A 23,357-nucleotide genomic window follows, 5' to 3' on the forward strand; every position below is an offset into this window, starting at 1 on the left:
CCCTGTGGGGTGTCCCTGCTGGGGACAGAGGCTGGTCCCCCTCGGGGATGGAGGCTGGTCTTTGCTGCCTTGGGCAGCCTCTTGCTGAGTCATGCTGGCCATGGCCCAGAGGGTACAGAATAATTAACTGGAGGCTGTTCCCCAGATTAGAGGCTGATCAGTCTGAGCTGCAACCCTGGCAGCACTAATGCTGGGAAGCAGTTGGCAGGGAAAGGCCTGGGGCCGGGGACTGGCCAGGAGCTCCCCCTGACTGGGAGTGAGTGATTAACAGGGAGGCCTTTGAGCGATTTTGGGTAACCTGCTTTCCAAAGGGAGGGCGGCACTCTGTCAATGCCCTCCTGTGCCAGGCAAAAGGTACCGCAGCATTAATTGCCATCAGGAGGTTTCAGAATGAACACATCTTTAGCTGCAGGTTAACCCCTCAGCCTGGCCCTCAGCACGGGCCTGGATCTCCTGCAGGGGACGTCTCTGTGATGCCATCAGATGTGATGTCCCAAAGCCTGCACCCACCTGTTCCCGACCCGGGACCCCCTGCCATGGTCTGTGTGCTCTCACCAGCATCCACGGCCCCTCGGGGGAGGGTAGGGGCAGGCATGGCCACGCCAGCCATTCCGTGAGCAGGCCTGGGGCTGAGGGGTGCCCTGTTGCTGCAGGGTCCCAGCCCCTTGTGCCCCCCGGGGGGTGCACGGCGTCCCTGGGCCAGGCGGGGCAGCGCTGTCCGCGGTGCTGGCACAGCGCTCTCCTCGGTGCCCGGCCTTCCTCTCCTCCTCCTCAGCCCCCTCCTCTTCCTTAGTCCATCCTCCTCCTCCTCCTCGCGCCCCCCTCCTCTTCCTCCATCCCCCTCTTCCTCTTCCTTCAACCCCCCTCTTCCTTCATCCTCCCCGGCTGCCTTCATCCCCCCTTCTCCCCTCTCTCCTCATCTCCCCTTCCTTCTCTTCCTCCCGGCCTCCCTCTCCCCCGATCTCCCCTTCCTTCCTCTCCCTCATCCTTCAGCCCCCTCCGCCTCCTCTTTTTCAGCCTTCCTCCCGCGCATCCTCCTCCTCTCCCATCCTCCTCCTCTTCCTCCTCCTCTTCCTCCCGCCTCCCCCTCTCCCTCCTCTTCCTCCCCCAGCAGTGACGTCTCTGGACGTGCTGCTCCCCGGCCCGGCGCAGACATCGCTCGGGGCTCCGGCGTCGCTCGGGGCTCCGGTACCGCGACCCGGCCCGGCCCGACAGCGGCTCCGGCGGGGCGCGGGCGCTGCCCGGGGCCGCCCATGCGGCCGGGGGGCGATGCGGGCGGCGCGGAGCCGGCGGTAGTGCCCGCACCGGGGCCCCCCCGGGAGCATGGGCTGCATCGGCTCCAAAACCACCATCGGTGGGTGAGCGGGAACCGGGATGGGACCGGGGGCTTGAGGGGCTTGAGGGTTCCTAGAGTATGGAGGGTGTTTTGGGGATGGGAAGGAGGGGGTGTGCGGGGGCTGCTGGGGACGGCGGAGGGGCTGCAGTGAGGGTGTCGGGACTACCAGGGCTGGGGGATATGGGAAGGTGGAGAGCACGGGGCTGCTGTAGGGGAGCTGAGGGGGGTCTAAGGGATGGAGTGGTGGTGTATGAGGTTTGGGGGCTGTGGGATATGGAGAGTTATGGAGGTGGGGGGAATACACAGAGAATTGGGGTATCTAAGTATGGTGAGGGAACAGAGAACCTGAGGGCTCTGAGGGACTTGCATACATATAGGATGGTGTGGGCTATAGATGGGTGGGGGTTTGGGAGCTCGGGGTACTGCTCTGGGGCAACTGGGTGGCCCAGGGAGTGCAGGGAAATACCGGGACATGAGGATGTGTAGGGGTTTGGGAATTAGAGAGGCTGGGCTGCAGCTCTGGGGGTGCCGGTGGGGTGCAAGGGGGCTTGGGGGATTAGGGTGCTGATCAGAGTCGTGGGAGATTATAGGGGTGCTATGAGAGAGATAAAGGTGTTTGGGGGGCTATTGCATGGGCTATAGGGGCTGGTAGGGGTGTGCTGCAATGTGTGGGGTGCAAAAGGGGTGCTGCAGATGTCTTGGGGGTGTTGCAGGAGGGATGGAGGTGATGGGGGTTGTGGGTGTGATCTGAGGGTGTTCTGGGAGCTGGGTTGGTGGGGATTAGGACAGTGTTGAGGGTGTTGCAGGCATGCCAGAGGCGCTCTGGGGGTGTTGTTGCTAAGGGGGTAGAGGTGTTGATACTGGAACGTCACCACAGGGTGCCCCTGCCCACAGCTGGGAGTGGGGGCGATCCTATCAGCAGTTTCTTCAGGAGCCAGGGTCTACCCTCAGATGAGGGTGGGAGGGAACATTACTTGGTCCCCCTGTATCCTGCTTCATGGCTGGTTTACGTCAGCCAGGCCCACCTCGGTGCAGTGGAAATTAGGCTCTTCAGGGACACCCCAGCCCCTTTGGGACTGGCATGTCCAGGGGGCTGCAGTGACAGGAGATCCCCTCCCCGGGCCAAGTGCTTGGGAGTCAGTGCCTGAGGGTGTGGGCACTCATCCGGTTGGGGTGCCAGTGCCAAGAGGTCATGCTGTTGGAGTGAAGGATAGGTATGTCCATTGCTCCTATTCCTTCTTGCTTCTTTCCTTCCTGCCCCAGAGGTGGGGAATTGGAGAGGGGGATTTTGGAGACAGTGGAGGAGCACCAGCCCCCCGCAGGCATGGCCCAGTGCTATCTCCCTCCACACACCCAGCGCCTGGCCCCATCCGTGCCCCCAAGCCTGGTCCAGCCACCCCATCCCTGCTGAAGCAGCTGCCAAGCTCGGACGGGCGCCTGGTCTCCAGTGCCAGGTTGGGGCCCTGTGTTACCGCTGACACAGGCGGAAGAGTTGCCCGGGTGTGAGTCACTGGTGCTGCAGCAACGAGTTGTGTCTGGTCTCAGACTGGTCAAGAAACTGCTACTGCAGGGTGGGAGGTTGAGGGGGCTACTGGGGGGACAGAGGTGCTGAGATTGGACCCGGCTCTTCCTGCAGTGGCCGTGGACACGACGCTGTGTGTGGAGTGGAAGGAGGTGAAGGCACTGTCACCTCTGAGTGCTGCCCGCCCGCTGCCCCGGCTGGTGCGCCAGGCCTCCTTCGACAGCCAGGACTTCCTCCAGGTACCACTGAGCCCAGGCATGTCCAGCTGGGGCATCTCTGTGCTGGTACCCCATGGCGGGGCACCCATCCTGGCCATGGCCCTGCCATCTCGCAGCGGCTCGGGGCTGCTCTGACGTCAGCCATGAGCCGGGCTGTATCCTGGGAGAAATCAGTCCACGGTGCCTCGTTGCCATGGCAATGCAATTTGTTGCGCGCCTCCAAATCCCACATCGCTTCCCCCGTGGCCATGGGCTCAGGGCCTGGCATGGCTGAGATAGCAATGGGGACACGCAGCGGGATGTCCCGGTGTGGTGTGTGTGCTGCCAGGGAGTGGGTGCTGGGGAATCCATTTGCACTGGCCTGGCACATGCGTGTGCACAAGCTGGGGAGTCAGTGGCACCGAGTAACACAGGGCACGCACGTGTGTGGGTGCACAAGTGTGCGGGTGCACGTGTGTGTACAGCGAGTTCTCATGTGTGCACAGCGGGGATGTGCCCCCATCTCACTCACATTTGCATGTCTGTGTGTGTGTGTGCATGTGTTTACCCGAGCAGACACGTGCAGGTGTGTGTGTACCGAGCGCATCTGTGTGTGCACATGTAAGAGTGCAGGTGTGAGTGTGCACAGTGCATGTGCACACAGTGCCAGATCACAGATGTACGGTGTGGGAGAGTGCACTCACGCACAGGGGAGTATATCCATCTCCCTGCGTGTAGGGACTGTGGCCACCCCTCTGCACACGTGTATGCCTGTAATGTGTGTGCACAGACACCCCAGGTGCCTCGGGATGGGCACCAAGTGGGGTTGAGCCCCCTCCTGGAGCACGGGGCTCACAGAAGGGGAGAGGTGCCAGAGTCTGTGACACCGCTGCCCACTCTGGCAGGTCAATGTTGAGGACACTGTCGAGATGCTGCCCAAGTCACGACGCGCGCTGACCATCCAGGAGATCGCTGCCCTGGCCCGCTCCTCGCTGCACGGTAACTCTTCACACAGGGGCACATCCAGGCAAGGGGATCCCCTGAGATGAGTGGTCTGGGCCTCCTGGGGAGGGCATGGAGGTCAACCCTGTGGAGTTTGGGTGGCTCAAGGGGTCCCTGGTACCCAAGAGGAGGGTATGGGGTTGCCAGGTCTGAAGGGCTGGAGGCGGGGAGTTCTGGGTCCCAGGGCAATGAGCTCTGAGGATGCCTAGGGGATGCTGACATGGGGACACATCCCGTAGGCATCTCACAGGTGGTGAAGGAGCACGTGACGAAGCCGACAGCCATGGCACAGGGCCGCGTGGCCCACCTCATCGAGTGGAAGGGCTGGTGTAAGCCAGTGGAATCACCTGCTGCCCTGGAGAGCGCCTTCAGCTCCTACTGCCACCTGAGCGAGGGCGAGCAGGAGGCGCGATTTGCTGCTGGTGGGCACCGTGGGGAACGGCCGGTGGGCATGGTCCCTGCTGTGGCCGAGGGCAGGGGTGGTGGGACGGGTTGTTCCCATCCATCCATCCATCCATTCATCCATCCATCCATCCATGGCACTGGGGACATAGAGGTGCTGGGGCAGGGGGGTTTTGGGGGCACCTGCCTGCATGCATTTGACCTATGCCTGTCCTGTGCCAGGTGTGGCGGAGCAGTTTGCCATTGCTGAGGCCAAGCTGCGAGCCTGGTCCTCGGTGGATGGGGATGACTCCAATGACGAGTCCTATGATGAGGACTTCTTGCCCTCCACAGAGAGCTCCCAGGCCACCGGTAAGTGCCATGGGGAGCAGGCAAGTTGCCCAACTGCCAGTGTAGGTGTCCCACCACTGAGGGTTGAAGGAGCTGCCTGGCACATTCCCCAGCCTGGCCATCGCTACACAGGGCAGTGCCCCTGCCTGGCACCCTGGCAAACAGTGCCCGTGCCAGGGATGGGGAAGCCCTTCAATGTGACACCCTCCCTGGTGCCAGAGCGTGTTTTACTTTTCCTTTGGTGGTTACCAGTGCATGCAGCAATTTGTGGGCAAAGGAGTCATGGGGCTGCTCCCAACCTACTGGGCACGGGGTGGGGAGGGCAGCTGACATCCATGGTGCCCTCAGCTTTGGACTGACCCAGTGTCCTGGTTCCCCACAGAGCTGTCTGGCACGATGCCCGCCAGTGCGCTGCTGCGAGACCTGCTGCAGGGCCACCTGTGCCAGCTGGGCGTGCGGCACAGCTCCTGCGAGCCCGAGAGTGACTCCTCGCACACCCTCTCCCCTGAGACTCTCTGCTCCAGCCTCTGCAGCCTGGAGATGGTGTCCCCCTCTGAACTCACTGCCAAACTGCTGGGCTCCCTGGGGGGCGAGGACCTGCTGCTGCCCAAGCTGCCACCCCCAGCCAGCCAAAGTGCCTTGCGGGGCCTGGCACGGCTCCGGTGCCAGGACTCTCTCTACTCCGTGTCCTACGCCGAAGCCTGCCTCTCGCCCACGGAGGATGAGGTGGTGCTGAGCAAGGACTTCCCTCTGCGCCGGAAAGTCTCTGATGTCGCCTCCTCCGGGGTGGCATCGCTGGAGGAGGAGGAGGCCGAAGAGCCCTGATGCCCCCCAGGGTGCCCTGCCTCTCCTGGTGGGGGTCCAGGCCCCCTGCCAAAGTCCTCTGGCCAGACCCCATGCTGGGCGAGGGACGGGCCCTGCTGCTGCTCCCCCTCGCTATGCAGGCGCAGGAGGGGCTTGGGGGACCACTGCAGCCCCCCCAGCCAGTGTGCCCCCACTGTGCCCTGGCCCTGCTTGGCCACATCGTTGCCCTCCTGGATTTTTGCATGAGAGCAGGGAAGAGGCGCAGGGAAGGGCTCGGGGGGTCCGTCCCCCACCCTGATGCCCAGATGTGCCCCCCAAAACTGACAAGACTAAATAAGTGGGGCTGGCTGTTCGCATGTTCTCCCCTAAACCACCCTGGGCTCTGCTTTTGGGCACAGGCCCCCTTCCCCACCCCGCCATTGGCATGGCTGAAACTCTCTGAGCATCCCGTGGTGCCCCCACCACCCTGATCCAGGGTGGTGGTGGGCATTTGGGGTGGGAGGGGCTTTTCTCCTCTCTCCCTGGCCAGCTTTTATCGGACCGAGTTTTAAACTGTGAACTGCTGCCTCGGTATGTGGGGCTGCCAGAGAGGTACTGTGGGGGTGCTGGGTGTGCTGGGGGGCTGTGGATGTGCCGTGGTGCTGGGACTTTCTATACTTTTGTACATGCATGGAGCTGGCACAGGAAGACTGCAGGACCAGGTGGGCATGGGCCCTCAGGCTGGTGGCTTTGGGTCACCAGGACAGCCCCAAGCCAGCCCTTCAGCAAGGGGCTCAGCCCAACCAGAGCTCCCCAAGTCTACCATGAGGCAATGCCGGGTGGAGAGAGGGGGTAGGCAGTGGGACTGATGTCCCTGTCCCCAGGCCACTCACCACTAGCAGGGAACCAAGTGCCTACATGAAGGGCGACCAGCCCCCCCTGTCCTGGCTGGGGGTGGCACCCCCACCTCGGGGGCCCCCCCAAGCCCATGCCAGGGGTTCCAGGCACGTGGTTTGGGGGAGGAATGCCAGTTTTTGCCAACGCTTGCACGCCCCTTCCCGCATGGCACGTGTTCTTGTGGGGCCACTCTCTCCCTGCATGCTGCTCCTTACCCAGCCCAGCCGTGGTCCCCTGGCCTCTCATCCCAGGGTGCCCCAAGCACCTGCTGCGCCCCTGCTCCCATGCACCCCCAGCACCCCCACAAGCCTTTGCTGGGCACAGCCCCTGTTGTCCCTCCCTGCCTTGGGGTGCCCATTGTGGGGCTGCCCCCCAACCCCGCCCCTTCATCGCCAAACTGTGAGGGGCTGCAGGGGCTGGCAGGCCTGACGCCACGCCAATGGACTCCCTGCCACCCACTGCCACTCCCTCCCGGGGGCAGCGGATGCTCCCCAGGGTACAGGGATAGGATGGGACGGGGGGTCTGGGGTGCCTGCAGATGGGTGAGGGGCTTTGCTCTGTGTGTGTGTGCATGTGCACACCTGGGAGCGCATGGGCATGTGCACGCATGTGCATATCTGTGGGGCTGCCTGAGCCCCCCACCCCGCTGCGGCGGTACCTGTGGGGTGTCCACACCGTGGCACCCCCTCCTCTATCCTGCCAGGTCTTGAATAAAGTCAATTGTGCGAGCGCTGCGCCGGGAGCCTCTTCTTGCAGGTGGGGAGCACCTCCTCCCCGCGGGGCCAGAGGGGTGGCAGGCCAGTGGTGGCAGCGATGTATCCCCCTCCGCGGCCCCACAGGGTGACGGAGGCATCAGGCATTGTTCCTTATCTCACATTCCTAGGGAGAGGGTGCCTAATTATGGGCATCTGCAGTGGTGTCTGGCGTGCGGCTGGACCCTCCCCACGGCAGGGCTCTGGGGGGCGCGGGCAGCAGGCGCCATGGCATCGCTCAGCTCAGCCTCGGCGTACCGTGCCGAGCTCATCAGTGCCTATGGGCAGGGCCATGGCGAATCCCGCTTCGAGGGCGACCGGCGGCACGGACCCTTTGGGGCACGGGCACATGAGGTGTTTGGGTATCCAGGTACTGGGGATGGGGAATGGGGGGCTCCGCTACCCTGGGGAGGGTTCCCTCCAAGGGTTACCCAGCTGCTCTGTGCCTGGGCACAGCGTGGGACTGTGCCCCCAGCACGGCCTGGGGAGGCTGGAAGGTAAACCCTAACTTCCACCCAGGTGCCCCGTGGCTCTCTGGAGTGTTCTCCAGCCTCATCCCCCCCCAGGTGCTTTTATGCTCTCCCTGTAAGTCCCCAGTGCCTCCAGTGTCCCAGCTGTCCCCAGGACCACTATGCTCCCTGCTACCCTCTCCCCAGACACTTCTGAGCTTCCCAGTGTCCCCAGAACCCCTCATAGCTTTTTCCAGTCCACCCCAACCATCCCACCTGCCCTTGGATGTCCTCAGCTCCCCTGTGCCCCAGACCCTTTGATGTTCCCTGTTAACCAACTCCCCCGTTTCTTGTACAGCCCCAGCAACTCCAGTGCCCTCCTCCACCCCAGCCCGCTGCCTCCAGACTTTCCTGGTCATCCCCAGTGTTTTCAGCTTGTGTTATTTTCCTGCTGTCTGCACATTGTCCAGTGACCCCAGACCCTACCAGTACCCTCATCCAGACCCCCCATTTCCTTATTCGACCCCCAGACCACCACAGCAGACCACCCAGTATCCCCCTACCCCGGGACACCCAGTTCCCCCTGGAACCACCTCAGCACCTTCAATGAGTGTCCCCAAACTCCCACTGTTGCCTGCTACTCCCAGCCCTCCCTCTCCCAGTGTCACCAGACTCCCACAGCCCCCAATCCCTGGGCACTGTGCCCCCGTGCCCATTAGCCCTGCAATGCCCGCAGAGTCCCCAGGCACCATGTACCCCTGCAGCCTGGGCACCTGGGTGCGTGCCCAGGGTGACACCTATCAAGTGGTGGCCGACGTCAGCCAGTTTGAGCCCCCTGACATTGTGGTGACCACTTCCAACTGCCATGTCTCCATCCAGGCAGAAAAGGTGAGGCACCCCGAGGGGGCAGCATCCCCCCTTGGCCATGGCACAGTGGGGGTCCTGCCCCACGACACCCCTCTCCTGAGGTTGGGGGGATGGGGTGGTAAATTGGGAATGGTCCCTACTGGCACTGGGGTAAATGGGAGCTGTGCCCTAGCGATGGGACAACAGGTAGCTCCTGCTCTGCTGCTCCTCTCCTGTATTGGGTAACTGGGAACTGTCCTCACCGAGAATGGGGCAACTGGGAACTCCTGCTCTGTTGCATTCTCTGCTGGAGGTGGGCAATTGGGAACAGTCACTGCTGACACTGGAGCAGGTGGAAATCACCTCACAAGACCTGGGCAAGTGGTACCTGCTCCCTGTTGGCAATGGGGTAATTGGGAATTGTCCTTGAGTCACTGGGAACTGCCCTGTTGAGCTCTCTGCTGGAGCCAGAGTGACTGGGAGTTGCCCAATTAGTAGCACCAGGTTTAATTGGGGACCACCGTGCACCACCGTGCCACGCTGTAGTCCACTGCACTGGCACTGCCTCCCCACAGGTGGCTGAGGATGGCACTGTCTGCGATACCTTCACCCACAAGTGCCAGCTGCCAGAGGACACGGACCCGCTGTCGGTGAGCTGCACCCTCACCGAAGCCGGCACGCTGGTCATCACCGCCCGGCGCCGCGCCGGTACCCGCCCCGGCCAGCCCCCTCCGATGCTGTACCGCAGTGAGGCCACGCTGTGAGCGGCACTGGGTGACGAAAGGCTCCTCGCCCCAAATGATGCCAACCCCGGCGCTGTGGCGAGGCTCAGCTGGTGCTCACCGGCTGTGCCCCTCCCCGCCCCCAGCCCCTCAGTGCTCCGGTTGTGTTTATAAAGTCCTTTTATTAAATTAATATAAAAATCTCTGTATTTACAGGGGGAGGGGTGCCCAGCAGAGAGGTGGCAGGACCCCCCAGTTCCCAGCTAGGAGGTGCTGAGAACAGGGGGCAGTGCCCACCCATGTCCCTGTGGGCATCCCAACCTGATGTCCCTCTGCCCCCTGGGCCACCCCAAGCAGGGACACTGTGGTGTCCATGGAGGGGAGTAAGGGCAGTGGCCCTTCTGGGGGGCACCAGGGACTTGGGGGAGTGCAGAGGTAGCAAAGTGGGAAGCCCCAAGAGCTGGCAGATAGTTGGGGAGCAGGGGCAGGCTGGGGGGCACCCATCCTATTCCCAGCACAGGGAGGGGGCAGCAGCACTGGATTGAGGGTGCTCGCTCCTGTGCTGAGCCTGGCGTGAGTGGGCACAAGGCAGGCATTCCCTGGCACCTGCCAGGGGCCCCTGCGGCTTCTGGGGACACAGGTGGGACCTCAAGGGACTCACTGGCCCTTGGGAGTGTCATCATCGTCGTCGCCCCCGGGACTGGCCTCGCGGGGCATGGGGTGGTGCTGGTGGCGGTCCCAGAGCTGCCGCAGGGCCGTGGTGTCGGCATCGCTGGTGCTGGCGGTGCTGTCGCGGAAGCTGGCGAGCGGCGGGCGCACCTTCACCCCCTTGCCCGTCAGTGAGCCCTCAATGGCCTTGCGCAGCTGTGGGCACCCCAAAACCATGGGCAAACAGGTCCAGGTGCTGCTCCATGCCCTTCCAAGTCTGCTGCCCCCCCGCTCACCTCCTTGAGGGACACCATGCCCACCAGGCGCCCGATGCTGGTGACGAAGGCGTGATCCAGGCCCAGCAGTGAGAAGATGGTGTGGGTCTGCAGGAGGAGTGGGGGCTGAGTTGATGGTCTGAGGGGGGTGCGGGTGGGGATCTGGGGTGGGGTGTGGGTGCACCTTGTGCAGTGAGGTGTGCTCCACCAGCTGGAAGGGTGCGGGGTCGATCTTGGCACTGCTGAAGTCCACCAGCTGGTCCAGCTGCTGCTCCTCCCACTCCAGGATCTGGGGAGGTTGTGCCATTGGGCGGGATTAGGGACATGGCCTCCCCCCAGGAGCCAGCAAAGGCCCCCCCAGTCCTCCCTACACCCAGTGTTATGGAGAAATCTGTGTCATCCACCCCTCACCCCCCCTGCCCACCTCACGCCTTGGCACCCCGTTGGGAACTCTGGGGTCCCTGAGGGCAGGTAGGGTCCTACCTGCCCCTGCCCACCCCCTCACCTCTGCCGGGGTCATCTTGTCACCCAGGATCATCTCCTCCTGCAAGAGAGGTGTGTTGGAGCCAGAGGGTAGCAGGCAGCGTGCCCGCACACTGGCTGCAGGCAGGGTATGGGCAGGACACAGGCAGCACATGCAGGCAGGGCACAGGCAGCACATGCAGGCAGGGTGCAGGCAGCACAGGGGCACGTTGTGGGCAGAGCAGGTCAGGTAATATGATTGGTTGACAGGACATCGGTCACACCCTGATTGGCCAAGGTTGGACAAGCCAAGCTTGTGATTGATTGGTGGAGAAAATGAAAGGGGTGCCATGATTGGCTGAGCAAAGTGGGGCAGAACCCATGGCCATGACTGGCTGAGAGGCTCCATGTTCTGACTGGCCAGGAAGGTTTGGGACTGGTAATTTGCACACCGTGATTGGCTGAACAGAATCGTAACTGTGTGGAATTGGCTGCACAGACACAGGCCTGATATGATTGGACAGGCAGAATCTTGGTAGGTCCCTGATTGGTTCAGAGAACCCATGGTAGGCTCCGATTGGCTGAGAGGAGCTGTGCCCAGGCTGTGATTGGCTGCAGCTTACCACAATGGAAATGCGGACGCGTTTGGCCTTGTGATAGGCTGTGCCCTGGGCCTGGCACCGCAGGAGAGACGATGGAGTTAGGACAGGGCATTGAGTGGGGTGGGATGGGATGGGATGGGATGGAGTGGGATGCAATGAGTTGGGATGGGATGGGATGGGATGGGATGGGATGGGATGGGATGGGATGGGATGGGATGGGATGGGATGGGGAGAAATGGGATTAGAAGGGATGAGCAGGCATTGGCAGGGAAGGGATGTGACAGGCAGGGATGGGTGGGGAGAGGCAGGGATAGGCAGAGATGGGCAGGGAATGGAAGGGGCCAGGAAGGGATGGGGAATGATGGAAAGGATTGGGAAGGGACAGGCAGTGTTGTACAGGATTGGAAAGGGATGAGACAAGAATAGGGCTGGGAAAGTCTGGGCAGGGCTGGGATGGGCCAGGCAGGGATGGGCAGGGCCAGGAAAGGCTGGGCAGGGCTGAGCAGGGCTGAGGAGGGCCAGGTAGGGCCAGGCAGGGATGGGGAGGGCTGGGCAGGGCTGGACAGGACCAGGCTCTCACCTCAGTGGGTTCTGCAGCGGAGTTGGCACAGAAGAGGCTCTTGAGGGCGATGCCAGTGTGGTCGGTGGCGCCAGCTGTGGGCGGGGAGGGGGTGTCATTGGGGGACACGGGGGGCTGGGGTGTGCTGCATGCAGACTCACCAGGGGGGCTGTCAGCAGGGCTGCTGGGCACCCGCTTCAGCGCTGGCTTCAGGGGCTTGCGGAGGGCAGGGCGGGCAGGGGTGCCCGAGGAGGCCTCTGTGCTGATCTGTAAAGGGAAGGGGGTGATGGGGAGACAGCAGTGGGGGGCACCCTGACCGGGCATCTGCCACGGCAGCTGTGCTCCTCACCTGGAAGCGGATGCTGGAATCGGAGAGCCGGTGCCCATCCTCGGACAGCACCTTCTGCCGCAAGGTCAGGACACGGCGCTGGGGGCTGAGCTGGTTGCTGAGCAGGGCCCCCACCTGTGCCCGCTCAATGGAGCCCAGCAGGATCATGGACTCTGCCAGAGGAAGCAAGGGGCAGCATTGACTCATGATGTCCCCTTTGCCACGCACCCACCATCCCAGCACGCCCCATGGCTGGGGTGGGCACCGGCAGAGCCCCTGTCTGTGTCTCACCGGCTGACTCCACGAGCGGCAGGTTCTTCATCTTGGTGCTGCACAGGACCTGCTGCAGGTCCCGGTACTTGCAGTTGAGGGTGACGTAGCGGATGTCCCGCACCATGATGTCCTCCACCCGCACGTTGTATTTCCTGCCCACGGAGGGTAACGGTGGTCTCAGAGTGGTGCTACCCCCTCCCCTTGTGCTTGGTGAGGGGCTTGGGGATGGGACATGGGACACACACTCACTCATGGTGGCCCCAGCCCAGCTCAGGGAGGTAGGGCAGCTTCTTGATGCGAATGATGCTGTCGTAGAGGGAGGGCTGGAGGCTCTGGGCCACGGCGTTGGCCAGGATGACAGCGATCATGACAGGCAGGATGTGTGAGATCTGGCCTGTCAGCTCGAAGACGATGACGGCCGTGGACACCGTGTGGGTGACAGCACCCGACAGCGCGGCTGCCCCTGCCGCCACCCCCGGGAGACACAGGGGTGGCTGTCAGGTGTTGCCCACCAGGCTGGGTCCCCACCCTGGTTTCCCCCCTCTAGGGCATCCACCACACCTGGAGCCCTTGGGACCTCCCAGGGACATCCCCAGTGGTGGTGTCACTCTCAGTTCCTGGGGTCAGTACCTCAGCCCTGGGGAACCCACCGGCTCCTTCAGAGCACTTCCAGGTGATGCCCACCATGGTCTCCCCGTTCCAGCCCTGTGCTTACCCACCACAGCGTAGCCCCCTGGCACGATGCGGTAGGTGTTGCTGTCCGTGTGGATGCCATCAGGGAACCAGGCTGCCATGCTCTCCCCCACCAGGCGCCCAAAGGCTGCCCCTGCTCGCAGAGAAGGGCTGGGATAAGGCACAGGGTTCTCCTGGCACTCGACCCAGCCTCATGTCCTCTTCTCTGCCTGGTGCTACCAGGGGAGGGAACACCTGAGGACTCCTGAGGTGCCCAGTATGGGCTGGCAGTGGCTCCCTCCTCCCGCCATGCCCACACAGGGTACAGGGTCTCACCAATGACGAAGACAGGCATGAAGGCTCCACAGGGCACTGGGATGGTGGTGGCCAGGGCTGACATCCAGAACTGTGGGGGGGATGCAGATAGCCGTTAGTTGTCCTCCCTGACCCAGCCCTGCCTCCTGTCCCTGCCGTGACCTGCAGCTGGCTGCTGTGGAGCAGCACGTGGGCACCACACCCTGCCACGGGCATGGGCTCCTCCCAGGGGCATCCTGCCAGCTCCTACCTGGTGGCACCTTGGAGCAACCAGCTAGCACCTCCCTGGTGGCACCTTGGTGGCTCCCAGCCAAGATGTCTTTGATGGTGTGTCAACAGCACCCAGCCAACACCTTGGTGGCCTCTGGGAGCAGTCACCCAGTACCTTCCGGTGCCACCTTGCTGGCAACCACCCAGCACCTCCCTGGTGGCATCCAGGAGCTCCTCTCCATAAATTCCTGGTGTTACCTTGGGGCTGACTGGGGTAGGAGGCACCCACCTTCATGAGGATGAAAACAACAAGGGTGACGAAGACGTTGGAGCGGGGATGGTGCCAGGCCTCCAGGATGCCCAAATATTCGAACTCATCACTGAGCCCCTGCTTGGCCCACGTCTGGTTGTCAAAGAGTGTCACCAGGGTGTCCTTCTGGGTGAGCTGGTGATGGGCAGGGGTCAGCTAGGGCTGCTGGTGGCCCTGAGGTGGGGACCAGTGTGTCATCCCACATTGGATACCTTGCCAGCCATGAACTGTCCGAAGCCGGGTGGGAAGGTCAGCGTGGAGATGATCAGCGTCACCAGAGCAGGGAAGAGCAGGCGCCTGGCAGGGTGGCACAGGGCAAGGAGTGACTTTGGTGCAGCCTCAGCTGCACCACCCCACTGCTGGGGACCACTGGTCACCTACTTCTTCATGAGGAAGCGGTTGATGGTCTTCTGACGGCGCATGAACTGCACGATCTTGCGGTTGAGGTAGACGAAGAGCGCGCCCCCGAAGCCGCTGGCGATCCTGGGCAGAGCCAAGGGGTGAGTGCCCACGTGTCCTGCTGCCACCACCAGCACCACCAGCACTGCCACTGCCACCCCCAGGGCCATGGGATGAGCGCTGGGATGGCCCCACTCACCCGATGACAGCGAAGGCAGGCAGCTCCTGCAGGTCGAAGGGGAAGTCGAGGCGGAAGCGGGTTTTGAACAGGGCCGTGATTGTCTCTGGGGGATGGTGGGGATCAGCAGGGCTGGGCAAGGGACCCCTGTGCCCCCACCCTGCCAGAGGTACCTTCATCCTTGTTCCAGACGGCAAGGACACGGAAGATGAAGGCACTGAACGTGGCGGCGAAGAAGCCGCGCCAGTAGTTGCGGACAGCGAAGAATGTGGAGGTGACCTCAATGCTGAAGAGGACGCCTGGCATTGGGGGGAAGTGCACAAGGGAGGTGGCTAAACCCAGACAGGCCCCCAGTGCCTGGCATGCTTCTCACCCCGAGCCCATGCTTGTGCACAGCCCGTGGCAGTCTGGCTGGCCCCACAGACACACCACGGGGCAGTTCAAGAGCTTCCCTGGCAAAGCACACGGCCAGTCCCAGCTGGACATGGCACAGCGTCAGTCTGCATGAGTGAGAGGGTAGCACAGGGGTGTGGGCAGCGACATGAAGGGTGGCGCTGGGTGGGGTGCACACAGATGGACAGACAGACAGATGGGACAGTGCAGCAGGCAAAGGGCAAGGAAAGAGTTAGACACATCACGAACCTACAGGCAGGGCTCAGTGGGGCTGGAGTGGGGAGCTCCCTGGAGTGCAGGGCAGTAGAGGAGAGGACAAGAGCAGATGTTACACCTCTGGGAGGATGGTGCTCACTCCTCCCATCCTCCTCCCCCCTGCACAGCACTGTCCTCCCCCACGCCAGCTGTCCTGGGGGTCCTACTTGCCTCGCCGTGGTGCCCATGTGGAAGGTGAGGGGAGTGTGGGGGCACCAGGGTGACCCTACCTCCAATGGGGGCTGCGAAACAGCAGCCGACACCGACGGCACAGGCGGCTGCCAGCATTTCGATGTTCCTTGCCTCATTCTGCAGGGGAGACAGGGGTGAGTGGGCACTGCCCACGCACCTCTTGCACTGCCAAACCTCCTGGGGGACACAGGTTAAGCTCTCCTGGGGTCAGCCTGCCTTGCTCACCTCATAGAAGCCTCCGAAGAGGGAGAGGAAGCGGCTGAGCAGGGCTGCACACATGCTGGCGATGTGGACGAAGGGACCCTGTGAGGACAAGAGAGGGAATGAGGACAGTGCCCTCCCCCCACTCCTGGCCACCTGCCCACCCTGCCCCAGGCACTGCCCTCACCTCCTTGCCCAGAGGCATGCCACTGCCCAGGGCACATGTCAGCCCGATCACCTTGGCCACAAAGGTCTTGAGGGTGAGGTACTCCTTCAGCACAACGCCCCGCAGGATGGTCTTCATCTCGGGGATGCCTGAGCCTGGCACCATGGAGACAGCCTTGACCCACAGCCATAAAGTGGGGGACACTGGGGAGACTCTGTCCCACATTTGTGGGGGGTAATCCTTGATGCTCTGCCACACCCCACTGCCACAGGGAGACCCCAGAGACACCTCTCTCCACAGTACATTTGGCAGGAGCAGCCCCATTACAGTGTAGGGACAGCTCAATCCATAGTGCTATGTGGACCCCAGTCTCATAGCCCCCAGGATACACCCTGAAGATCAGATCTTAGCCCTAGGAAGATGCCCAAGACTGTTTGCCTCATAGCCCAGGAGGAAACCTATCCCTTAACTCACAGGAGACTCTCTGAAGATGACCTCATATGCCTTGGAAGACCCCAGCTCCATAGCTTAGGATGACAACCAAATCATAGCCCCCAAGGAGACACTCTGAAGACCAGCCCATAGCCCTAGAAAGACCCCCAGGACCCCCAGGAGGACCCCCAGTCAGCTCCCTGTGCACAGCCCCAGGGAGTAGACACCCTGTTAGGGTGCAGGCAGCCCCCAGTGCCCTACCCACGGCCTGGGGGGCGAGGATCTGGGTGAAGCCAGCTGAGAAAGTGATGAGCACGGTAGGGTAGGTGACCCAGGCCATGTACTGCAGCAGCACGTTGGTGTCCAGGCCCCCGTACATCCACTTCTGAGCTGTGGGAACAACCGGCCAGGTGGGGGTCATGGGTGGCACGGGACATGGCATGGCCCCACGGCATGGCCACCCCCTGCCCTGCCATGGCCCCAGGAACCCACTGGTGCCCGCTTACCTTGGAGGCAGGTGGCAATGGCAAAGTCCATGGCCCAGCTGACCAGTGCCATGACCAGCCCCAGCAGGATGAGGAAGACCCAGTCCTCGCCCACCTTGGAGATGAGGAACCGTTGGCACTGCAAGGCACAGACTGCGGACACAAAGGCAGGCTCAGGGCCGGGTGCCTCAGGGGTGGGCACACCAGGGTGGTGGGGCCAGGCTGGCAGCGACAGAAATGCTCACAGCCGGCAGCACCGCCGCAGTGCCGCTGGTACCGTCTGGTGCAGGAGCACCCCTGTGCCCGGCTATCACAGTCAGCTGGCTGTGCACAACAACTCACAGCTCCACTGGGCACACATCTCCCTCCAGCACGGCCCCCCTGGCACGGCCCCAGGCAGAGGGGCTGGGGGCCCCCAGTCCCTGCGGCGTTCCTGGCTATTTTAGGCCATTGTGTCCCCACTGCCCGGCGGGCAGGTGGCATTGTCCTCGGCGCCGGTGTCCCATGACAGCCAGAGAAACTCTACCCGCCACCACCGTGGAGGGGTGGGCAGCTGTGTCCAGACTGCGCTGCTGTGGGGCTGTGCCCACCTGTGCCCACCTGCTGTGTGCCTTATCCCAGTGACCCTTACCACGACAAGGGGCACAGCGGCCCTGGGTGTACTCCAGCAGCTCGGAGGGGCGGCGGGGCCGGGGGGTGTCCCCCTCCTGCAGCCGCAGCCGGGCTGCCTCATCCTTGGCAAAGGTGCCCAGGTCCTGAGTGTAACGTCCATACATCTGGGAGAGAAGGAGTAGACAGGGGCGTCATGGGGGGCTGGCACTCCAGCTCCTGCACCCAAGTGGGGGAACTGAGTCAAGGGAGCAGTGGGCACACTGGCATGGCCTCCCAGCACTGGAGGTGCCAGGCGAGGAAACAGGTAGCCATGGCACCCCCAGGCAAAAGGGTGGTGGTGCCTGTGGGAGTGCCCGGCTGCCCGGCAGGGCGTGGGAAGGAGCCAGGCAGATAAGGTGTGTGTGGATCGATGGCAAGTGTTTTCCCCATGTGCCCAAAGCAAGCAGTTGAAATGTTGGTACCAGTCCCCGGCCCTGCCCAGGTGCCCCAGGCACCAGGCTGGGCTGATGAAGGGTGGAGAAGGGCCTCCAGTGATGGGAGCATAGCCAGCTTGGCCAGGAGACTCTCTGAGGGCTGATACTGGGGTTGTGCTGGCGCCCTGCAGGCACCACACCCCAACATTGCTAAGAGAGGGCTGAGATACCCCCCTGGAGACAGCCTCAGCAGGTCACATGTGGCATGAGCTGGCTGGTCTCAGCTGGTAGCAAGGAGGCAGGAGGACAGTGGGAGAGAGGGTGTATGCCCAGTTCCAGGAAAGAGGAAGGCACAGCATCAGGCCCAGAGCAGTCCCTGGGCTGTGAGGAGTGAATTTAGGGAGAAAGGGGGTCCGAGTGGCTCTGTGCCCACATAGGGGTCACCTTCCCCACTCCTCGGGTGCTTCCTGCCTGGCTGTGGCACGTGGCCTGGTCCTGGCAGGGGGGGTGGCCCTGGCAGTGCCCCCTGTGCAGGCCAGGAGCTTTTTGTGCCCATCCTCCCCGCTGAGCCGGGGGCATTTGTCCCGCACTGGCGGGCACTGCCAAGGACTCGGTTGCTTGGTTTCCGCCTCACTCCCCCCGGCAAGACCTGAATGCCAAGTGCCAGAGGTTGGCCCGGCACAAAGGGAGGCTTCAGGGCTGCGGGGGCCCTGCCAGGCTCCCACGTCGGGACAACGTGAGCCCCATGCTGATGGCGTGCCCACCCGCCGTGCTGTGCCAGCACAGCGCGTGGCTGCCCAGCCAGGGCGCAGCCGCCCTCCTTCCCGGCACGGCCCGTGCCGGCGCCCGGCAGAGGGGCAACGCCACGGGTGGGCACTGTGTTTGGCACGTGGGCAGCCCAGCCCCAGCTGATGGTGGCAGTGCCCGCCCCGGATGCCTGGGTCCCGTTTACAGCCTCTTGGCCTGCTGGCACGTGCCAGCTCCCTGTGGGGACAGCGCGAAGATGCACTTCTCACGGGGCATTGCTCCTGCCCAGGTCCCTTGGGTAGGGAGCAGAAAGCAGCCAGAGCGGCGCCAGGCGGATTCTCTGCTGTCTAATACCCAGGTTGTGCTCAGCAGTGGGAGGGAGGGTAGGGATATCAGTGGGGAGAGGAGGGTACATTCATTTCCATTGCTGACCCTCTCCTGGCATGGGTTTTCCCCCAAAATCCTGCTCAGCATGGGCTCAATGGCTCCTTGCCCTGTGGAAAAGTGCTGGGAGGAAAGCACGGCCACCTGGAGGGGTCAAATCCAGCACTGACTGCCAGAGGAGGACCCTGGCCCTGCATGGGGTCTTGCTTTCAAAGGCTCCCCTTGGGTGAAGCTTGTTTGCTCTGGAAGATGAAATGGGCCAGCACTCCAGGAGTGCTGTCCCCCTGCCAAGCCCCCGCCTTCCCCAGCCCCACTGCTGACCCACAGCCAGCCCCAGCCGAGATGGGAGCACCCCCAGGTTTAGTGCCCCCAAACTGGCTCTGTGCCCACCTCCTGTGAGTGTGCCAGGGGTTGCTATGCTGCCCCCCAGGTGTTGGGGCATGTGGTGGGATGCCCAGTCCTGGGCAGTCCAACCTGGTTGATGGCAGTGGGATTTGCTCCCCCGTCTGCCCCAGTTCGCAGCCAACTCCACTTGCTACAACAGGGATGCAAACAAAGGGGCTCTGCCACCCTGTTGCCACCTGCCACCCCCTACCACCCCTCTGCCACCCCTCTGCCCTGTGCCATGCCCCCCAGGCAGGACATGGGACCCCCAGGAGTGCCTGGAGCTGAGCAGCCACCGCTGCTGTGCCCACAGCCCCGGCATGGCCAGGGAGGCCCTTGGTGGGCTCTCTCCTTCTTCCTCCTCCTCCTCCTCCGCTCGGGTTATTTTTCCACAAAGGCCTTTTGAAACACAAACAGCCCCGGGACTCCGGCCTCCGCCGTGAAGCAGCTGAACAATCACAGTGCCGGGCGGGCAGGGAGCGGGCACAGGGGGGGCTGGCGGGGGGCACTCGGGGACACGGGCACGGGCCAAGGGCGCTATGTCAGTCCCGGGCTCCTGTGCTCTGAGCACTGGCTATGCCACAGCCCCCTGGGCACTGCCAGCCTGTGGCGCCCACTGTGCCTGGGTGATGCTGTGCCTGGGGCAGGCACTGGCATCTGGTGCTGCCATGTCCCCGTGCCATCCTGTCCCATAGCACTGAGCTTGCCTGGCAGCAGTGCCCACCTCCACATGGCTGATGCCAGCCAACCTTCTCACCCAAATTTCCTGTAGGGGGACATATTTAAAGGTAAGGGGGGTGGGGGGCTCCTCTGGGCTGGCAGTGGGCAGGCAGAGGCTGGGGAGTGTGTGTCACGCTGCCCGTCTTAGCCGAGCTCTAATCACCCTGAGTAGCTCCACAAGGAACAAGGGCAGTTTGTCAAGCTTAATCCCCCCACTCCAGGGGCCCTTTGCTTCCAGCCTGGCATGTGGGGGTACTGGGGCCGACGTGCACTCCAACACCCTTGGCATGCCAGGGGTTCCCACAGGCACCTGCCCAGCGTGGGTACCCCAAGGAGGGATGCCATGGCCTGGGGAGACCTTTAGGTCTGGGCCCCAAGGCCATGGCCATAGCAGACCAGGGCTGATGAAATCTGGTGGGGATAAGGACATGGGATGGGGATGGGGCTCTTTGGGCACAGCTGTGCACAACTCTGCAGCCTGGCTGTAATGGCTTGGCTGTGGGCACGGGCAACAAGGGCTGTCCCCAGGGCTGTCTGGTTCAGACCAGCCCATGCCAGGCTCCAGCTGGATTCTAACCCTTCTGGCAGGTGCTGGCAGAAGCTAGTTGTGGCACAGATGCACTGGGCAGGGCTGGGCACCCGTCCTGCCCAGCATGTGCCTGGGCAGCTCCCAAAATCCAGGTGTGAGGCTATGGGGCAGGAGTCCACACCCAGCCTCACCCACGTGCCCCAGGCAGTTTCATGAACCTCACTGAGCCCAGAGGCAGTGGGGATGGGCACTCTGGGGCACTCTGGGCACGGGTGCTATCCTGCCTGAAGAAAAGAAGGGCAAAGTCTGCTGGTACCGTGCATGACTGTCCTGATGCCAGCCCAGCGTGCCTCTCCCCTCACGCACTGCCCGCAGGCTCCTCCGCCCCGTGGTTCCCTGCTGGGCTGGCCTCTCTGCTCACCCACCGTGACCAGGGCGCCGAGGGGGGCAGTCCAGGGCTGGCAGTGGGCAGAGGCACTCCCACAGCTCAACCCTGCACACCCCTGCTCCTTCCCCCGACTGCTCCCTGGCCCAGCCTTGCCGGGAAGGACCGCAAAGCCAATAAGGTGGTGGAGATGCTGGCACAGCTGGGTCTCCCACTGTGGACTGGTGTCCCACAGCCACCTGACAGCAGTGGGGAAGGGGCAGTTTGGGTTGGGCACTGAAAGGCACCACCAGACAAGGGGTTGGGGTGCTTGGAAAGGCAATGCAGAGGGTGCACAGCGCAGCAGTGCCCTGATGCTGCCCCGTGTTCCCATGCCAGGTGGGCAAGGCTCAGCAGGACCAGCCCTGCTCATAGCAACTGGCTCAGGCTCTCAGTCCACTTGGGCAGCTGTGGGCATGGGAACTCTGTGGCCACTCAATCTGCTTCCCTGTCCACCTTCCTGTTGCTGCCTCTCCGAATGCTTTTGCCAGGGCAAAGTACCCTCTGCCTTGGGCACCATCCCAAGCAGAGGCCAGAGAAAAGTACCTTTACCCGTGATGTCTGTGGACAGTGGAGGGCCTGGGGGCACAGTGGGGAAAGAGGGCACCTCAGGACAACAGGGCATCCTGGTGCCAGTGGGGAGGCCCCGGAGGAAAAGAAGTTGTAAACATGGGGCTAAGGTTGCAGGCAGGGGAGATACGTTATCTTGGGGGCAGAGGGCCGGGGACATGCAGTCCGGAGGGGTGAGGGGTGCCCGGGCGGTGCCCCTGGGAGCCCCCACAGGGTGGGCATCCTTCCCCAGTGATGAGGGGTTTTGGCGGGGGGTGGTGAGGTGCAAAAGTCCTGCCCTGGGGGTCGGGGATCAGTTGGGTTCCTCCACCGCTGGGGGGACTGTGGGTGACACCCCAAACTGGAGACAGCACCCCAAACAGGGCACCGTGGAGCTCTGCCGCCCTGAGCAACCCAGCACCCCTAACCCCCCAAATATCCCAGGTGCCTCGTCGCGCCCCGCGCTACAGCGGTGTCCGCTGCCCCCCGCTGCCCCCCGGTACTCACCAAAGTCTGCTCATACTGCAGCGCCCGCTGCGCCTCTCTCTCTGAGGCCATGGTGCCGCCGCTGCTGCCCCTCCGCTCCGCGCCGTCCCGGTGCCGGTGCCGCTGCCGGTGCCCGCGGCGGCGGCGGCTCCTCCCGAACGGTGCGGGGCGGGCCCGGGGCACTGCCCGGGGGAGGGATCGGCCGCGCTCCGCCTCCGCCGGCAGAGCCCGGCACCGGCGGCGCCCGGTACCGGCACCGGCAGCGCCCGGGCTGGGTCCGGGGATGCCCAGCCGGGAACTCAGTCCTGCGGCGGGGCCCCTTCCACCCGTGGGCTCTGTCCAGGATTGCACCCTTGGGTAGCCAGTGGGTGCAGGTGAGGGTAAAAGCTGGTGTGGGACGAACACGGGTCCAGCTTCCCCCTGGGACACGTTGCTCCCTCTTCCCAAGGGTACAAGGGGCTGGGCACTGGTCCCCTGTGGGTTCTCTCCAGTGGGATGTGAGAGGACCATGCTGGGGCTCCGCAAACAGGCATCACCAGGCTCATGTCCATGCCTGACTGGGGGACAGATTTGGGGGGCAGAGTGCCTGAGGTCTGTAGGGACTCACCACCCAAAGCAGACAGGGAGCTTGTCCTTACCGTGGTGCTGCTTAGCGTCCCTGGGCTGTCAGCCCCCAGGGAGGGAAGTGGGCTTCACTCTTCCTTGCCAAATCTGCTGGGCAGCAGCGGCTCGGTCCTCTCCAGAGGGGCACACGGGTAGAGCTTGGCAATCCTTGGGCAAGGCGCTCCGGCATGGCAGGCTGGCTGCCGGGACCTCCGTCTCACCGCTGCTGCAGGCTCAGGAGCAGCTGGGGTAGCTGGCAGGGCCAAGCTTACCCTCCTCTCTGGGACACCGTATGGCACCTTTGTGGCAAGAACTGGGTGCAGGGAAAGACAGAGCTGTGGCACCGCTGGACTGGTGCTGTGGGATCAGGAACAGGCTAGTTCTCACTGTCCAGGTGCCACCCTCTGGTTTGACGTCGGCACCCCCAAGGGTGGGTGACGATGGCTGGGCTGGGGGCTGGGATATGCCCTGTGCCAGCCTGGGAGGGTTCATTGCCGGACACAAACCGGTTTGAGGCAGGGATGTGACAAAATGGGCTGCCCGCTCATTGTATCCCCAGGCACGGAGCTCCCTCCTTGCTCGTCAGCTCCTGGCAATGCCCTGTGGCAGCAGGGACGCTCATCCGGAGGGGAAGCCGTGTGCCAGGACACATGCTCTGCCCACTGCTACCAGCCCAACTATGGGCCACCAGCACACTGCAAGGCCACCACGGGTGATGCCACCCTGCTGGCACAGACACTTGTGTGGCTGTGGATGTGCAGAGGGCAGGACACCCAGCTCAGCCCACAGGGCTCTAACCCAATCCACTTTCCCCCAGTACCATTTTTCTATTGCCCTACCTCTACTCCTGCCTGGCCCAGTGTCACCTCTGGTGCAGGCCCACTACAGCACTGTTGTTGTACCAGTATGCCTT

At 63.4% G+C, this 23,357-nt stretch overlaps 3 protein-coding genes across 3 annotated transcripts; 2 read left to right on the forward strand and 1 right to left on the reverse strand.

Moving 5' to 3' along the window:
• Positions 1-854: 854 nt before the first annotated feature.
• On the forward strand, positions 855-7,197 carry FAM131A (family with sequence similarity 131 member A). The gene is given in 7 exon segments (XM_050308494.1): positions 855-1,309; positions 1,311-1,354; positions 2,973-3,097; positions 3,961-4,054; positions 4,297-4,479; positions 4,682-4,810; positions 5,172-7,197. Coding segments are annotated over 7 exon segments (1,074 nt in total). The 5' UTR covers positions 855-1,253; the 3' UTR covers positions 5,615-7,197.
• Positions 7,198-7,449: 252 nt separating this feature from the next.
• Positions 7,450-9,280, forward strand: LOC126636257 (heat shock protein beta-7-like). The gene is made up of 3 exons (XM_050308252.1): positions 7,450-7,591; positions 8,407-8,558; positions 9,092-9,280. Exons 1-3 carry the CDS (start codon positions 7,450-7,452, stop codon positions 9,278-9,280), a joined length of 483 nt encoding a protein of 160 aa, XP_050164209.1.
• A 120-nt stretch (positions 9,281-9,400) lies between these two features.
• CLCN2 (chloride voltage-gated channel 2) lies at positions 9,401-22,376 on the reverse strand. Its single transcript, XM_050308313.1, is given in 26 exon segments — positions 9,401-10,102; positions 10,183-10,269; positions 10,346-10,450; positions 10,667-10,705; positions 11,806-11,879; positions 11,946-12,051; positions 12,134-12,285; positions 12,404-12,537; positions 12,635-12,848; positions 13,101-13,211; positions 13,394-13,463; positions 13,872-14,027; positions 14,105-14,189; positions 14,274-14,375; positions 14,491-14,575; positions 14,643-14,768; positions 15,348-15,426; positions 15,535-15,612; positions 15,698-15,831; positions 16,370-16,498; positions 16,615-16,746; positions 17,225-17,369; positions 21,863-21,931; positions 21,934-22,103; positions 22,106-22,250; positions 22,253-22,376. Coding segments are annotated over 26 exon segments (3,033 nt in total). The 5' UTR covers positions 22,352-22,376; the 3' UTR covers positions 9,401-9,895.
• Between the last annotated feature and the right edge of the window lie 981 nt (positions 22,377-23,357).

The sequence above is a fragment of the Myiozetetes cayanensis genome, unplaced genomic scaffold (assembly GCF_022539395.1).
Source record: "Myiozetetes cayanensis isolate MyiCay16 unplaced genomic scaffold, myiCay2020 scf13, whole genome shotgun sequence".
NCBI classification, from domain to species: Eukaryota; Metazoa; Chordata; class Aves; order Passeriformes; family Tyrannidae; genus Myiozetetes; species Myiozetetes cayanensis.

What these genes read in the sequence shown, in the direction of transcription:
- LOC126636257 (XM_050308252.1), top strand. Translation starts at nt 7,450, where the DNA reads ATGGCATCGCTCAGCTCAGCCTCGGCGTACCGTGCCGAGCTCATCAGT. An exon ending in TGAGGTGTTTGGGTATCCAG is followed by an intron (nt 7,592 to 8,406) that starts GTACTGGGGATG and finishes CAATGCCCGCAG; the next exon opens with AGTCCCCAGGCACCATGTAC. An exon ending in TCTCCATCCAGGCAGAAAAG is followed by an intron (nt 8,559 to 9,091) that starts GTGAGGCACCCC and finishes GCCTCCCCACAG; the next exon opens with GTGGCTGAGGATGGCACTGT.